At 37.8% G+C, this 18,430-nt stretch overlaps 1 protein-coding gene across 2 annotated transcripts in view; it reads left to right on the top strand.

Annotated features, from left to right (window-relative positions):
• LOC124406271 overlaps positions 1 to 18,430 on the top strand; it is a 51,518-nt gene that overhangs the window by 28,069 nt on the left and 5,019 nt on the right. Inside the window, exons 3-9 of one of the 2 annotated variants that reach the window (XM_046881626.1) lie at positions 7,886 to 8,035; positions 12,144 to 12,335; positions 12,790 to 12,881; positions 13,036 to 13,232; positions 13,340 to 13,457; positions 13,818 to 14,057; positions 14,287 to 14,441. In XM_046881626.1, the coding sequence (XP_046737582.1) occupies positions 7,886 to 8,035; positions 12,144 to 12,335; positions 12,790 to 12,881; positions 13,036 to 13,232; positions 13,340 to 13,457; positions 13,818 to 14,057; positions 14,287 to 14,441 (1,144 nt within the window). Of the gene's footprint in view, positions 1 to 7,885; positions 8,036 to 12,143; positions 12,336 to 12,789; positions 12,882 to 13,035; positions 13,233 to 13,339; positions 13,458 to 13,817; positions 14,058 to 14,283; positions 14,442 to 18,430 lie in introns of both variants that reach the window. The other variant, XM_046881625.1, reaches the window with a different exon arrangement.

Below are 18,430 nucleotides of genomic sequence, written 5' to 3'. Positions count from 1 at the left end.
ACGTATTTTTCATTCTCACGAAGGCATAAAATCTATCCGTAAGACTGTCCGGTCACTGTAAAGAGATTTGTAAAAGAATATGAAAAACATTTCGAATGAATTTCCACGGTTGAAGTATCCGCGAGTATGAAAAACGTAGAATGAAAAAAAAAAAAAAAAAAAAAAAAAAAGAGGAAGGAAAAATTTGGCGTAAACGAATGTGATCAAAGTGATTATTACCCAGTTATCCATCCAACCACCCCCAGTTCTGTTTTCCCTCTGAAAATACAAGCAGAGCTCTGATATACGGTAGGGATGTAATAAAAAGGAATTCGATTAAGCAGTTTACCCTGTACCTGTCCGTTTCATGAACTAATTACTTCCATCTAATTCTCTCTTTTTAGCAGCCGGCTGTACGTACGGGGGTTGAGTTTCGCTCAAAGGAGCACAAAAATGAAGAAAATGAAGAGAAAAGAGCGAAGAGAGAAGGGGAGAGAACACAAAAACACAAAAACACCGGCTCTGCATCGTCGCTTTACGATTGTCAAGTGATTCGGTTACAGAAGGGCGCGTGTAATGTCTGTTAAAAATAAAAATGCGGAGCGAATAAAACGGCGCGAGAAATAAAGAGGAGAAGGAAAGGAGAAGGGGAAGGAAAAAATGAACACCTAAAATCGACGTCACCCTTCGCCTCTTCTATTACCTTTGCCCACGTTTTCCCCGATTTTCTGCGGTTCCCCGTAGCGGCTGACAAGCGTCATTTATCAAGCACGGACAAAAACCTTTGGAAATAATTACCGAAGGGGTGGGAAAATCCTGCAGGATCCCTCCCCCTGCCCCAGGATCCAGGGGGTCTCGCCTTTCTACGTCGGATTTCACACCCCCGAGGGAAAATATGGAACCTCTATTTTCTCCCGCTGAAACCTTCTTCCGTATTGAGCGAGTTTTTCAGCGTTTTTATTGTTATAATTGCGAATCCGGGTTATTATTGAAAATTTTATTCACTCGCCTATCAATTGATATTCGAATTCCGGATTACCTATAGGTCCTACTTTCTCCTGCGTTGCGGAAAAATGGAATCGGACTGACGACGACGAGAGGGAGAAAGAAAGAAAGAAAGAGCGCGGACGGAGAGTCGGAGCTTTTTATCCAATTAAAGGATTAACCGTGAAATCAGATAAAGCTCAGCCGCTTCTAGCCGCCGCGAGATCCGGTTGTTGTTGTTGTTGTTGCTGTCGTTTCTAGAGCTCTTTTATTATCAATCGGAATTTCTCAATGGTGGAAAAACTGCGCTTTTCGACTTTGTTTATTATCTTCTCTGATTGTTTCTTGTTTTTTCTACCTTATCGATTGAACAAATATTTTCATATCGTACACTTACCGTCGTACTGAAAGATAAATAATCTAGATTTCACGTCTCCTGTCGCGAATATTTGAACGATATTTTCTTATAGAATTAAAAAAAAAAGCAAAATGAAGGTAAATTTGTCTTCTTCAAAACGCTGCTTTGGAAATTTGATTATTTTCTAGAAATTTCGACTGTTGTACGCAAACTTTTGGCCGACAGTGTTTATATATTATTTTTTATCAACATTTTGTAGAAAATTTTCATCGGTCCTTGCAAGCCTTGTACACTTGAAAAAGTTGTTTAGATAGAAGTTGAAATGAGAAGAGACGATGATGGTGGATTTATCGGCGTGTCGTGTAAGCTGGATCACGATTGAGCCGAGGGCGATTTGGAGTCGCGGAATGCGAAACGCGAGATGTGAAGTGTGAGAGATGTGAAACGCGAAATGTGTCCGAACATTTGTTTCTCCATTTCAAGTCCCGTCCCGCCGTTCGCCCCTTGAGCGTCTCAATTTTCCGAGCTTTGAGTGAAAAACTTGCGACACAGTTTCGCACTTTGTACTTACTCGCCGTAAGAATTCCATCCAAGACTTTGACGCCGCGGGTTCCATTTTTGTTACTCGTATTCGACGCGAGACGGATAATGCGATAGCAAAAATAAAACGCGATTGATGATCATCGATGATCGATGGTAAAAGCATTAGTAGAATTGTAAAATGATTGAATCGGATTTTAAAACGTCAAACTTGGGCTTGTCGAAGTTGAAATTTATATTTAACGAACTTCTCTTCGACTTGGCGAAGGAAATTATTCCACTTGTTGTAATCGATACGCGAAAAAAGACGAGGAACAAATGCAAGAATTTCATTTAATAATAATCAAATATATTCCCTGACGAGCAGACTTCGTTATCTACATCTTACGAATATAATAACGATGCATTTGAAGATTTCAATTGTTTCTGAACGGTGCTTCGTCCCGGAAACAGAGCGCTCTTTGATCCGATCGTAATTGTTCCGAGCTTTGTATAATACATTTATACATATACCTATATACATACATACATACATATGCATGAATACAAGATTTCAAACGTCGAGGAAATATACTCGAAGAGGTAAATATTTTAATGATAATCGGAGTAGGAAGACGTTGATACCGTGATGAAGTCTCGTTTCTTTGATCATGCCACGAGGCTTCTTTGTTTTCTTTTTATTTTCACCCAAGTACACTCTGCAGCCAGGATTTCTACCGAGTAGAAAGATTCAATTCCGAGTATAAAAAAAGGATGAGGAAAAATATTAACAGAAAACTCTAACGAAACGCGGAGGAAAATATTCGGGAGTAAAAAAAGTCGACGGAACAAAAGCGCTGAACGGAAAAATTGTTGCAAGCACCAGATCCTCTCCCCGTCACCGGAGCTTGCAGAGTGTCAGCTGCAAGCTCTCGACCCTCTCTTTCTCCGGCCGATAAACTTTCGACCGAAAAGCTCGCGCTGCACAAGTATTGAGCAAACTCAGTTGCGGCAGTTTCCGCAGCCGCCATCTCTGCGGGGTTCCCGGAAGCTCGCAGCTTCCAGGAGAAGCTTTTCGAGCCGTATTTCAGATAGCAGCAGCGTCCACGTTTAGGGTGAACTTCCTCGCGGCGAATAGATTCGGTTTGAACGCGAAAGAAAGCTTCGTTAGACGAAAAAGAATTTGTATCTAAATTTTTCCCGCAATTTCAGTCGATGCAAAAAGCTCGTTGGATTACTTTGGGCAGGTTCTGTTTTTTTTTTTTTTTTGATCAGAGTACTTCAGGAGAGTACTTGAAGCTTGGAATATTTTCGAATCTGATCTCTTTCAAGTACGCCGGATTTTTTTTTTTTTTTTTTTCGCCCAACTTTCCGTGAGTTTAAGAATTTTTAACAAGCTTTTTTGACTTGCTGTAGCGATGAATTTCTGATTTATTAATCGATTTCGCAGGGAGTCACGAAAAGTTTATTTACGAGAGTGGCCGGATACGTTGATTGTTAATCACTGCGAATTCCAAGGCAAAACAAGATGTCGAAATTAAGAGGAAAGAAAAATTTTGCGAAAGGGTTGAAAAGTGAAATAAATAAATCTAACTAATAAAACCATAGAAGCAGGTGTTATTAGCATGGAACACGCTGATCCGGATGTCGTCAATTCAGCTTGGATGCAGGAATTTTTTTCACCATATATTTGTTCTTCACTTTTATCGTTTTTCTTCTGTGCACATAAATTACAAGGGTTGGTTGACACGTGTAGCCGCGAGGACACGAAACACAGTAAAACCATGGTTACGTATTTTTGGAAATTAATTCTCAACCGTCCTGTGATTATTTTATAAAAAAAATTTCATTTTATTTTTCATGCATAACGCCGCGTGTTTTTTTTTTTTTTCATTTTCAATTCGTGTTTTCAATTTTTTTTTCTCCGCTGTTTTTCAGCGTGTTACCTTTTTTTCGAATCTAAAAACCACACGTTCACCAAAACCACAACCCTCGCTTTTCCGCCTGCACCATGCTGCTGTATATATATGCTGTATGTGTATTCGTGACGCGAATTTATATTTTGCATTAACGTGATAAATTCTTATTTACCACAGGATGTTAAAACAGGTAGGGGGTGCAATTTTTCTTCCTGCTTTACGGTGAAAAATACACCGACACACCTGTACTCACACCCCGTGATGCTGTGTAGGCTGGCGCTTATATTCAGAGGCAAATATCGACACGGGCATCATTATTTCACCACCCCTAAGCCACCCTGCAACCCTCGTTCATTTTTCGCCCAGCCCAGCGCCGCGGCTCGTGTATATCAATAATTGCAGATCGAGTATCGATCTCCGTGCACATTATATTAATACGCGTGCTGCAAAAACGGCCGGAACGTGATATCCTGCAGATTAAGGGAGGTTTGACGATGCTCGACGACGAACGGACAAGAATTTTAATTAACGAAATAGTAACAGTTAAAAACACGATGAAAAATTTACTCAAATATTTTTTTTCATTCCACAGTTAAACTTTTCAATGATACAATTTTCATTTCTTTCTCTCGTTTTTCACAATTTTGCGAAATGACTAGTTGCTTTTTACAGCAACTCTGAAACTCGGAATAATTACGCGTTATTTATTATTTTAGAAAATTCACGATTGAGTTTTACAAATTTTCAAATCATTCTTGCATCTACGATTCGCACAAATCGTAGATCTGCTTGTATTTGAGAAAAATTTGTATTAAACAATAAATCAGAATTTCGCAGAGAAAAAAACTCGACAGAACTTCACGTTATTTTCCTCGTAATTTTTATTCTCATTGTTCAATGAATAAAAGCAACTCAATTCTACCAGCCACAAAAATAATATTCAAGAGAATCCTTTTAACTTTTCATCACCTTTGACGATATAAAAAAAGTATAGATTTCGTTTAATAATCACTTTCTCTAATTTCAACGAATATAATTATAAAAAATTGTTTCTCCCGCCTGACTTTCGTCCATTTGTCACCGTGTGAAAAACAGACGAATATTGAATATACCTACGTTATGATTTAAAAAATACATATATCGTATAGTTGAAACGCCCTGTAGAATCGAAATCCCTCTACGGCTGCTCAAAACTTTGAACACACCCACCGCGATCCCCGCGAGTGTTGCAGCAGCATGTTAAATCCGTTCAAGCCGAGGATCCAAGCGCTTCCAACGTAGCTCTAAACACTGCAGGCTGACCACACAAGCTGCGTTACTACTTGCGCCGGTTCACAATCAAACCATCGCATCGCCGTGAGGCGAACACAGTCGGTTATTTCCTCGCCACGCCTCGCTTCACTTCCGGGGAAGCCTTAATAATTAAAAAACGCTTTTGGCATGGTTACCGGCACGGTAAAGTAAATATTTACTTCCGTATTATTACTGCAGTTATACGTATATTGTATATATCGATACTGGAGGCGAGTTGTATTCATATCGAATTTTAAACAACGTAAAACTTCCGTTTGGCTGAAAAATTTTCTCACTTTTTGACGGATATCAATTTTTGCTGTTTAGTTAAGGAAAAACAGAAAGAAAAAAAATTCTATCCATAATTTTGATTTTCTTGTCTTCGATTTTTCTTTACGTTTGCATCGCACAAGTTCATCAGATTTATAACTGTGACGATTACGTCTGCATCGAATATTCAATTCCACTTCTTGCCTTTCTTGTTATTGATGTGCGTTCGAAATAGTTTGATCCCAAAAACACCGGAATAAACTATTACGCGAATATTTTATGCGTAATTGTGATAGTTTACTTTATTGTAATAAAAGATGTGTTTAAAAAAAATTTCAGCATTCTCATACGCTTAAAGAAATTACCATTCAATTTCAAATCATACCTTCTTTACCTTTCGTGATTCAGCACAAATAAATCAATTTCTTTTCTTACTCATCAACTACGCGCATTCCGCAAAAAAAAAAAGAGAAAGAATCACTCTTTTCAAAAGAAAATCAGCTGTTTTTTTCTCCTTGTACCTAAAAAATTCTTTCCCCAATCAAATATAAATGAAAGAGAAAAATCCAAGTTAACCGTTGAAGAAATATTTTTGATTAAATATATTTGACTTTGAGTATATATTATGAAAAATGCAACAAATCTTTCTTCACTTTGAACACATTTTTGCCGTAGATGGAACGAAGGGGTTCAAAAAAAAAAAAAAAAAAAAACACTCAATGACTTTTTCCTCCAATTACGGTACAGGATTAAGTCTGCCCTTAAGGACTGTAATCGGTTCGGTAATTCGGTCCCTCAGCTTATATTTTGGAATCGCCTCACTTACATGGGGTTGCAACGCTCGAGGGAAGAACCATTGGCGGGGGTGAAATGGTGACGTATGTAGGTCAGGCGCATTCCGAACCTTTCGAGAGAGTCTCCCTTCACCTGCTGAGAGAGCCGAGCGGATCGTATATTACGCTTTCGTGAATAGTGAAATTTATTCCCTAATATCGAAAACGTAAAGTGAATCGTCCACCCCTCGGGAAATAAATTACGGGGGATGCTAACACTGACCTGGGAGAATCTAAAGCCATTTTTCATATCACTCGTGAACCAGAAACTCCAGAGTGTAAACTGAAGGAGTGCGATTTCGGTGATCGAAAATTTTCAAAAATGAATTCGTATCAGTGATAAAAGAAATTTTTTCCATCCAACTAAATATAGTCTGGTTTTAGAATCGTTATCACGAGTGTGGAAAGTGAATATAAAACTCGTTTCACAACTGCTTTCATCCAATCGATATCAGGAAAGTTAGACGGAGTTCGGAATACAAATTTTTCTTGGTTTTGTATTTTTTTGATTTTGACAAACTGAAAATCCTCATTCAGGGACGTTGAGATTTGAATTAACGTTTAAGGGGCTGTATTATGGTTCGAAAATTGGAAAAGAGGACACCTAAGATTTCGAGATCCGGAAAATGTTCGGAAATGTTGAATCGTGTGTTGCGGGTGAGCGAGGAATGCGTGAATGATGTAACTTGGTGGTGAAAAGAGAGGAAAAAAAATTGCGTTACCCCTCGTACGTGGCCTGGTTCTTTGTTTTCATTCCCACCACACATATTTATCTTCTTCCTTCTGTTCTTTCTTTCTTGATCCTCTTCTGTTTACTCTGACATTTGACATGGCCGCCGGTATTTCACTTCTATTATACGAAACGAATCGTGCGAATATACGCGAAAGAAATTCGGCTGGTAAAGAGATGACGATAAGAATTCTGGTAGGTTTTACGGTCGGTGTTTAGGTTAGGATTTTCCTTTATTGCATTTGAAATAGCAGGCTGGAATCACGATTTTCACATTTTTTTCTATAGTTTTCTGATAAAACTTGAATAATCGAAGAAAAAAAAACATTCCAGCTTATTCCCGAGACACAATAAACGAAGATGTGTGAGAAAGCAAAGTTTCACGAAATTCTGTTATGTTGTATTACTTAAGATATCAAAATTCAATTCCATCACCATAGATTTCTCCTTCAATTAACGGGGAACTACAGTGAAATTTTGATAATATCGAGTTTTTGATTTTTGAAACGACTGAAAAAGATGTGATCAAAAATTCCTTACAACAAAATTCTTCCAAAAACATCATAAAAGATGTTTAAAAAGTAAAAAAACTAATTTGAAAAAAAAAACCTCGTTATCACCAAAATTTCACCGAAGTTCCCCCTTAAACGTCGAAGTGAAACTATTTTACTAAAAGAGGATGAATGAAAAATAAACTGGAGTAAAGAAAAAGAAACAAAGAAAAAACAATACAGAAAAACAGTAAAAAAAAAAAAAAAAACTTAAGTCGAGTTATGTGAGTTTCCGCGGCTCGCTTGCATTATTTTCTGTAAAAGCAGTACGTCATAAAAATTGCGTTATTATTGCACCGTGAGTAAAACAATAACACATCCAGTAATTACGAAAACTGGGAAAGTTCCTGCAACATTTTTTGCGGGCAAATAAAATGTGGATATATTTTGTTTCTCCGTTCGTTTTTCTTCTTTGATCTTTTTTTCACTCTTCTTTTCAACTGTTACAGGTCAACGGACCCTGCGAAAGTATCCAGTGATGGTTTTCATCCACGGTGAAAGCTTCGAATGGAACAGCGGAAATCCTTACGACGGTAGCATGCTGGCAAGTTACGGTGACGTTGTATTCGTCACGATTAATTTCCGCCTCGGAATTCTCGGTGAGCCCACAGGATCAATAATTATTACCGTATTTCCGGTATCAGGGTGGCGATAAGTTTGTTCAAATAAAATTCCCTCAATTTTCCATGTTTCTTCCCTTGATAAAAAAAAAAAAAAAAAAAAAAAATCAGAACTCCCTAACGTTTTCCCACAAAAATTTTATACCCAACGTTGGCCAACTTTTATGACCAAGAAAACTCCAAAAGTTGTGCACCTCGAGTACATAAATTTCTGTCTAAAACACAAAATAGAATCGATACGTTTTACAGAAATATAATTTAAAATTGAACAATACTATTTCCGAAAAAAAAAACGAAGTTTGGAAATGATTTATAAAAAAAGTGGGTACTTGTATTTTTTCTTATGGTCCACCACCATAACTCCCTGACTTTTCTCAAGTTTTCGTTGTTGTTGTTGTCATTATTATTTTTTCTTTCCTCTCGTTATTCAGCCTGCACGCACTGATAGGTAGACACTTTTAATTGGAACGCATTATATCATGCCTCTATGAATTTTAAATCCATCCAGTATGCATGGCTATCTATTTGTATAGAAGGCTGCGCGCTCTCAACACCTGGAATTAACGCTGTAATTTCATAATATCCTCGACAATGCGCCAGGATTTCCCCGCAGTTATTTGTTCAACCGCTAAATACCGCTGCTTCAGTAATATTTGTCGGTATTCTCCCCGTCCAGCAGGCATAATTCGATCGTTCCCATTAATCAGCGTAACAAACAAGTTATTGATTTTTGACTGGACAAAAATTTCCATAACAGTACGTCGGCACAACCTGCGTAATTTTCATCCCTGATCCTCTCTGTGTGCGATTGCACACGCACTTAACTTCAGTCCCGTCATTGGCATACGGACGTGCCATATTTATTGCTGTTTAATTATTAACCTATGCACGGACGTTCTTTTTTGTTTGATAATAAAGGAAAAACGAAATAAAGATTCAAAATTCGGAGGGAAAAAGTTTTTTTTTCAACTGAATCAGGACTTTTTAATAATTTCTTATCGCGGTAGTTTCAAGTATGGACGAGTTGTGGGAAGAATATATGTATATTCGTTTGATTGTTTTTATCGTGAAAAATTAGAAAAGTTTTGTTTCGAGCAGCGTGAATTAAACATCGATCTTACGATTTTATCTCTTCGTAAAAAATCAATACAAGATATACGCGCAAAATTAGAAATGATTAATCTATCGTTTCTTTGCGGTTTTATTTTATGTACACTAGGGTAGCGCAAAAAAACCAACTATTTTTTTTTTTTTTGACTCTCGTGTGACAAAATGTTAGTTTTTGATGTTTTAAGAGCTCACTCCAAAGAACAGCTCAAAAAAAAAATTTTAAGAGGTCGCTCCACATTTTTTAAAACGTCAGAAATTGTCAAAAATCGATTTTTTTTTTTTTTTTAATTTTTTTCTCGTTACGGTATAATTTTATAGACAAAAAAAAAATAAGTTTCCGAAAGTTTCAGTTCAAAATTTGAATTTTAAAAGGTCGCTCATAATTTTTTTTTCAATTTTTTAGTGCATTTCTTTAGATTTTTTCGAGCGACCTTTTAAGATTCATATTAAAATTTCATGAATTTTTTTTCTTTAATTTAGTAAGAAGGAATCGATATCAATACACGACGACATGAATTAAAAATCAAACAAAATACTGAAAATATAATTTTTTTAATTAAATTTTTGACGATTTTTGACGTTTTAAATAATTTGGAGCGACCTCTTAAAATTTTTTTTTTGAGCTGTCCTTTGGCGTGGGCTCTTAGAACATCAAAAACTAACATTTTGTCACACGAGACTCAAAAAAAGAAAAAAATAGTCGGTTTTCTTGATCTACCCTATTGTACACGTATCAGTATTGATGATATTTTATTACCGTCAAACATATTCTTCGAAATTGAAGAAACTCGAGGAAAAAAGTAATAAACATATATAAACGAGACATCGTTTCTTCTCCTTTTCTTCAATTCTAAATCACATATTATACACCGCATGATTGGCAATAATTTTCGCTAAAATTATGTCCTTTTTCTCTTTTTCTCTCCTTCCCTCCTTCTCTCCTTCTCTCACGTTTGGTGAATAAATTTTGCATAGGATCGTTCGTCTCCCACCGCGCGAACTGGGAACAAGCATATAGAATATAACGAACCGTGTATTGTCAGCGATAAATTATTTAATTGCCACCAATCAGCCGGCGGTTTTAGCCTCGTTGAATACAAGCCGGAAACATTGTCAAAGGGATCGGGGAGCGTGAACCGTTGCGTCGAACGAGCTAACGAATTTATTTTCAGCTATGACCGATGGTGTAGCTATTTGAATCAGTCGAAATTGTACAAAAGCATACGTAACAAAGAAAGGAGGAAATGGAAATATCGAGTAGTCGAACGAAAGAGGAATTTCCAATTTTCTCTCCACATCGGTATTTAGTGTGTTTTGAAAATCGTTTTTAATCAAACTCACTTTGAACTTTAAAAGCTGCTTGGTTAGTTAATCAATGACTAAGCCTAGGCTAACAAAGAAAAGAAGAAATACGAATATTGAGTAGTCGAACGGAAGAGGAATTCTTTTCCATTTCTTTCTGCACATCGAAATTCTTAGTGTGTTTTGAAAATGATTTTTAATCAAAGTTACTTTAAACTTTCAAAGCTGTTCGAATAGCCAATCGATGAGACAGATATCGGAGCGTTTTGGTGAAAAATTTGATTTTCAAAATCCGTGACAGTTAAGTGGGAATAACTATTTTTGAGAAATATGAAAGCGAGGTTAATTTAGTTGGAATAACTCATCGGGCCTCGGATATACGTATACTTAAGCCGGTACTTACAAGGACGGATAATCCGCCCCTAATCCGTTACACGTAACTACCACAGACTAGACTCAAACGGCAATAACTTGATCCTACGATCCGTTCCTTGTACCTACCCGTTGAATTCCAATATAATGCAGGCGCACTTTATAGACCACCTGCAGCCGGATATAATAACGACGGTATATATCGTCGTTGCAAAATATCAGCGCATTAATGAAAGTTTATTAATGAAAGTTTATTTCATTCCGATTCCGAAGACTTTATCAACATTTAAAAAATTCAAACAACTCTTCATCGTATAGTATATTCTCAGGTGTAATTTTAAAATCCTCAAGTATTTGTCGGTCGACGATACTCTGTGAGTAATTAAAAAATGTACGGTACAAGAAGAAAATTAGAAGAAAAAGGTGAAAAAAAGAAAATTGGAAAAATGTAAACAGAAAGAATAATAAGTAGAGAATATAAGACGAGAGAAAAAAAAAGGATATCCCAGGGTAAAGAATAATACAAATAGTGAAAGAAAAATAGAGAATGCGAAAGGCAACTCCAGCGAGGTGAAGGAAAAAAGAAATACAGTAGGGAAACCATAATCATAAATTAGGTTAAAGTGCTGGGGAAGTGGTTAGTACTAAGGTACCGTAGTACGTTAGGCGAGGCATGGATAGATAGATATCTCTTGTATAAGAGAGTTAAACAAGGTCCAGGGCGAAGGAGAGGGCGAAGAAAAAGGCAAATGGAAAGATGTAGGGACGGTGCGGAGGAGGCGAGGCGCTGACTACTTCGTCTTGGCAACAAGACTCGAGCAGCGATGCACAGAGAAATATGAAGCAAAGTGCCCCGCGGAATCCGGCGGTTGAATACCGAATTATAATCGAGTTTATCAATCTTCACTTCACCCTCCGCGCGTAATTTTGTAGAACAGATGGAAGAAATTGGATATTAATTTCTACCTGCAGTCGGTTTGGTTATTTTCTTTTTCAATTTTCCCTCGTTTTTTTTGCATTTCATTCCTAGTATTTTATTTTCTATATCGCTAATCACTTAACATTATTTCCATTCGTTGTAGTTTTGCTTGCATTTTCTGCTATCGCTGATATAAATCTTGGTTTTTTACGTACTCTCGACTTCTTTTTACTTTTAGTTCAATTTCACATGTTTCTATATACTTCACAATATATTCTACTTTTATCTTTTGCCCCAAAGTTTTCTTGAGCATAATGAAGCGCAATCAATCAATCAATCAATCAATAAACCTCTCTTTCATAATGTACGTTGTAAATTTTTCAGGTTTCCTCAGGCCAGGAACGAACGACAATGCATCGAGTAATTTTGGGCTGCTGGATCAAGTCGCGGCTCTGTTGTGGCTGCAGGAAAATATCGCTGAATTTGGTGGTGACCCCAACAGCGTAACGCTTGTCGGCCATGGCACTGGCGCAATATTTGCCAATTTACTACTCATAAGTCCTGTGGCCATCAAGGGTGAGTTTAGTTCGGAAAAGATCAAAGGGAGGAGGTGAAAAAAAGAGAGTCTAAAACACGAGAGCGATCCATCATGGATGGAAAAGAGATTCGCTGAGGTACCTTTTTCATTTTGGTATCCAATGGGATGAATTGAAATTCACCTACCAATTAGTCAGGAGTCCTTTAATGATCTATTCGTTAAATTGATTAATCCAAGTCACTTGGAATCGTATGAAGCTTGCGATTCATTCAATTGGAATTCACATAAGTGATCTCGAATTATTTTAAATCATGAAATCGCAATTAACAGATAAAATTACTCGAAGCAATTGTAATGTACGAAGTTAAGTAACGCCTTGAGTTCAACTTCTCGTAGATTTTTTCTTCAATCGTATCGTTTAGTATATCAGAATGATCCAGTAACACAGATATTGTTTACTTCGCAGTAAGAAGTAAATTTATCATTCCGCAGGTACCGGGTTATTCAAGCGTGGAATTCTGATGTCCGGATCAGCACTGAGTGCCAATGCAATTGGAAAAGCCCCGCTGCAGGTGACCAAACAGGCAAGAGATGCACCGATCATTTTTCATCAAACCTGATCTTTTTCCATCCGTAGAAAAACAAGTAGAAAGAATAAATAAGGAAGATTGAAAGAGACATTTTACAGCGACACAATCATGCTTTTGACTCAAGGTTTCTTACTTCGGCTTCCCGCAGGTCGCCCACGCTCTGAACTGCCCGACAACGTCGGACGAGGATTTGTCAAATTGCTTGCAGAATCGACCCCTCGATTCCCTCCTCGGTGTTCGTATCGTTAAGCCGTTACACGTACCGGCTTACGCCCCCCTGATTGACGGTGCAGTTGTTCTTAAGAACCCGTTCGAGCTGATGGAAAGTACCGAGGTATTTGGCAGGTGAGGAGACTGAGTGCTTTTTTCAGGCGATGGAATTTTTACGACGGGCTGCAAGTTTTTCACATTGAACACTAAACCGGTAACGTGTCGTTTGTCGGTATTCGCAGGTACGATTTGATGTACGGTGTTACCGAGTCGGAGAAGTTTCACGAACTTCCACCTGTCGCTCTGCTACACGGACTTCTCGAAAACGAGAGAGACAGCTTTCTCCGTGAACATTTAAAGGTGAGAATTAGTCACGATCCGTTATGGATCTTTGAAGGTATGTCAAGTAAAGAGGTCACTCAAAGTCCTGTGAAATCACTTGAACTCACGTGACGTTAAATGATGTCACTTAAAGTCACATGACGTCATTTGGCATCGCGAAGTCACTTTGAGTCACTTCAAATCACGCGTTGTAACTTGACGTCACTCGAAGTCTTTCGAAGTCTTGATCGTCCTGAAGTCGAGTGTACACGAGTGTTTACATCCTTAGTCATGACTGAAGTGAATAAAAAATTTGAAAAACGGCTTTAGCCCTCGTTTCCGTGATTCAGTATCGTAAGAATACCAAAAATGGATGTTAAAGTGTTTTTGAGTGTCCAGGCGACGCACGAGCTCGAACCAGAACTGGTGCTGTCAAAGATCCTGGAGCACTACGGTGATTACTCGGACGGATTCACGAACGGTTTCGCGATTAAAAATCGTGAATTAGTCCTGCAGGCGTTATCGGACAGTGGCACTGTCGCCCCCCTCCTCATGACCGGTAAATTGCACGCGAAAGTCAACCCGAAGAGCTACATGTACGTTTTCTCTCATCCGAGAGCGATGCAGGACTACTACGGGGTGCGTAAAATCGTTTTAATAAGGGTGACATTTTTTCTATTCTTTTTTGTTTTGTTACCTATTCGAAAAATAGTATTATCGAAAGGTGATGGGGAAAATTTTTCGTCTCAAATTTTGTACTGTCGTTCGGAGAATTAATCACGCAAGGTATAGTAAATTCCATCTTTGCAATTTCACCTCTCGGTTCGAAGTGGGAAGATCGCATTGTGATTTTATCATTCCGCAGCAGCATCACCAGCGAACGGTCCACGGGGAGGAGCTGCCCTACATCCTGGGTATCCCGGTCGGTGGTGGAAAGTACCATTTACAAGAGAGATATAACATCGGTGAAGTATTGTTCTCCGAGGCGATGATGACCTGGTGGTGTAACTTCGCGCATACCGGGTAAGTCGGCTAACGATCGAGATCCTTGTCACCTTGTTGTTAATTAATCCTAGTCGGCCACACTTTGGTGCAATCGCATAATTGTCACACACTGGGTGAAATTCATCCCTAAAGTGATTTTTTACTTAAATCTAAAATGAGTTCTAATTTATATATCCAGGTATCGTTTAAGGATCGCAAAAAAGCTCTTTTAGTTTTCCCAACGAAAATTGATTGTTTAAATATTGTAAGACATCGGAAAAAAGTTATAAAAATATTGAAAAAGGCCTTTTTTCACCTGAATAATGGCGTCATTAGGTCCATTTTCACGACTAAGCGACTCTACGAGGAGTTTGAAAAATGTTTGGGGTGAAATTCACCCCAAATGACCGATTAGGGTTAACTACCCCACGCCTTCAATTACTATATCACCCTAAGAGGATTCCTTCTTTTACTACGTTTTTTCAAACGTTCATCGATCGATCAATATCATTCTGACTAATCGGAAATTGATTAATTTTCAAATTTCAAATTGACAATAGAAAAGTATGATTTTGCATGATTTCCTTTAAGTAATTCCGTTATAATAATAAAACCCTGCGTTCCTATATATACATGAAATGTGAACTGATCTCTCCTGTTCCTACTACTCACTATACTATACTCTATACAATTTGTGCAACAGGTTTGAAGATTAAATATAGATAAAAATTTTTTCGTCTTACTTTCTACCCCGTTTAAGTTTGCGTCTGAAATTACCGAACCTCGTTTATCGGGTTAAATGGTGAAACAGTTGTCGTAATTTTGAGAAACAAAACCAGTAGATCGATAAACATATCTAGATGAGACTGTACCGATAGAAAGAGACAAAAACATTTACAACAGCGTGTATACGAGAAAAACGTAGATTGGATGGTTAACTTTTGACCAGAATAGAGGATACAAATATGAACTGAATAAAAAGAGTGGAGCCTCGAGAACATGAAGCGTAATTTTAACAGCTTACGGGCAAAACCAGATCCCTCGAATAACCATTATCCCGGGCAAATGGATATAATATACATATTGTATGTATACATATATATATATATATAAAATGTACATATATGGTCAGTTGCAGCGAAGCCTGAGGGTGAGGATTACAAAAAGTGGAACGATCCATGCGGGCTTGAAAATTCGATGGTAATTGAATTTGTCGGGATGATAACGAGGGTGGGAGAAACGGAAGCGAAAGAGGATCGAGGAGATTCGGAATAGGAATCAAAGCGATGAAAGCTGTGCAACGACGCGCTAGATTTTCTCACGTTAAATTTTACGTCTACGCATAGCAACTTTGAAAGGAAATTAGAATCCTAAACGAGGTGCTGCATTGCTGCACTGTGAAGACTTCCGTTGGACTATAATAATATCACATTTGCTGTCAGCCGTTTGATACGTAGTCTGAAATGATTTTAATTTCCTTCAAGGTGTCACTGATTCAGTTTAAATTAATGCCGAATTATAAAAAAAAAAAAAAAAATCCAGCCACGTCGATGAAAAACTCATTAATTAAAGAGGCACGTAAAGTAATTTCGATTCAATTTCAATTCATCGATGATTCTCCGTGAAAGAAAGTGCAGATCGAAGCTTCGCGAAGCCGCAGTTAAAAATCGTTCGAGGAGATATTCTGGTCTAGAGGGCTAAGTTTGAGGCATTTTTTAAAGTAAAATGAAAAAAGAAATAGAAGAAACATTTTTACCATCCATTTTTTTATATATAATATTTATTGACATTTTCAGAACAGAAAATAGAAATCTTGGAAAGAAAAAAATCAAAAAATTCGTAGAGAGTTGAAGTGGAGGCTACAAAAAAAAGGTGGATCCTGCTCAACGTGATTTAAACCCTTACAGTAGTCCGAAACAAAAGAAACTTGAAAAATTCTAAGTTGGTAAGGATGTCGCTATGGTTTGACTCTTGGAAAGAATAATAAAAAAAAAAAATCTACAAAATGGCGACGATATAAAAAACAATTTTTCTGTACCCATTATTTTTTTTTTTTTTTGACCTTTCCGAATTTTTTAAGAATATAAAAAAAAAAAAATTTCTCCAAATCCAAGGGTCAAACTATAGAGTGATAGATAAAGAAGATTTCCACCAAATTTCAAGAGAATCGTTCGAGTAGAACTTGACATATCATGTCGACAAGCTCGGAAAAAGTAGTTTCGAGAAAAACGCGTTTGAAGATTCGTTCCTGCCAGACCGATATAGTTGGCGCGTCATAAAAATAATCGTGACTCCGAAAATAATTTGAATTTCCAAAAATCCTCTCAGAGGCTTATTCTTTGAGGTCTAAATTTTAAAAATGTGGAGAAGAAAGAATCTATTTTTTCAAATTACTAGACCAAAATATCCCCTTAAACATACACCGATTGTGACAGATCCTAGATTTTCTCGGTAAAAGGAGCACGCGTCTTTTCTTTAAGCGTGATCTCTCCCGACTCACTGCAGATAATTATACTTCGAAACGCAGAGAACTCGAGAGCATTGTATTGATTGGTGTAATTGGACGCCAGGCTCGTTCAGCAAGGTGCGGAAAAAGGTTGAATAAAAAGAGTGGTAAAGAGCTGGAATATGGACACCTTCATACCAGGCAAGAGAGGGAGAGAGAGGGAGAGAGAGGGAGAAGGAAAGAGGAACAGAGAGGTATGAGAAAATCTTGAGTTGACCGAGCAGCCGGCTGCGTTTCTCACACCGTATAATTATACTTCCGTCGGTAGCTGCCTACTGCGTCTCTCCTGGATCTAATTCCCTTTTCCCAAATTGAAATAAAACTTTAATCCAACATTGATAATAACCTGACCAAGAAAAGGAAGCAAGAAAAAAGAAGAAAAAAAAAATATTGGAACAGAAATTCCCTTCGCAGGTGTACCAAATCGGTGGATAGAAAAGATGAACGGAAAAAGAGATAAATAAATAAAATAACAACGATGAACTGAACAAGATGAGAGAGTTCCTTAGACGGAAATGTGATACTCGAAAAATTTTTTGTTAACCACGTAGATAGAAGAAGAAGAAAAAAAATGGTTCAACATTTCGATACAGGATGTGATAAAATTTTGAAAATTACTTCGTTGCTCGGCTAAGCGAACGGAGAAGTTTCGATGACGGTAAAAATACGATTTAATCGATAATTATAGTACAATAAAAATATACCTGCGTGAGGTATTTCGTTGCGACGGTGAAGCCAGTCTCTAATTAGTGGCTGCGATTCGAAATGGTGTGCGTTTCTGCAGGTAGATAGGCCTAACCATATTCCCGGGTTCGGCAAACTCTAATTAGACAAAAGGCTAATTAACCACGGTTTTCAACGATCTCGGTCCTTCGGGAGGAGAGCATCTCGGAATCGCGATCTTAATTTACAAGTTACAGAGGCACCAGCCCTCCTTAATGGTGCGTAGTTTAGAGCTGTGTTACCCAGACTTCACGACTCCGTGGCGAAGAAACGAGACTGAAAATCTTCGGTTAAACAAAGCTATGCAAACGACTAAAGGCCTGCGAAATATATCGGAACGAATCTTGAACGACCGTTAAATTTGGCAGTTGATTATTACTCTGGAAGAGACAGTCTCTTACGCTTCTCACAAAGTTAGGATATGACGTTTTTTTTTTTTGTTTTTTTTTTTTAATGATCACTCGACGATACGCTGGTCTTTGCTCGACCAAATTCCTCTTTCGGATATTTCGTTATATGAGTAACGTCACTCGTGATGAAACAATCACACGCTGATGGATTTCGATTGTAGTCTTTCAATTTTACCGAATTGGTGAACGAGCACAGCAGCGTGTGTTGATTGGGGAACACCGAGTGGTCAGGTGCGCAACACAAAGTATGATGAAATTGACGAAACCATAACCGAGTCGACGGTGGGTAGATTGTAAATTGTACCCGACGAACGGTTGATCACAATGAACATCCTCTTCACAGTATACGAGTTTTATTTCAAAGCAGTGAAAATTAAGCAGCGAAGAAT

This window comes from Diprion similis, chromosome 5, assembly GCF_021155765.1.
Source record: "Diprion similis isolate iyDipSimi1 chromosome 5, iyDipSimi1.1, whole genome shotgun sequence".
NCBI classification, from domain to species: domain Eukaryota; kingdom Metazoa; phylum Arthropoda; class Insecta; order Hymenoptera; family Diprionidae; genus Diprion; species Diprion similis.
This window is presented reverse-complemented; position numbering and strand designations above follow the sequence as displayed.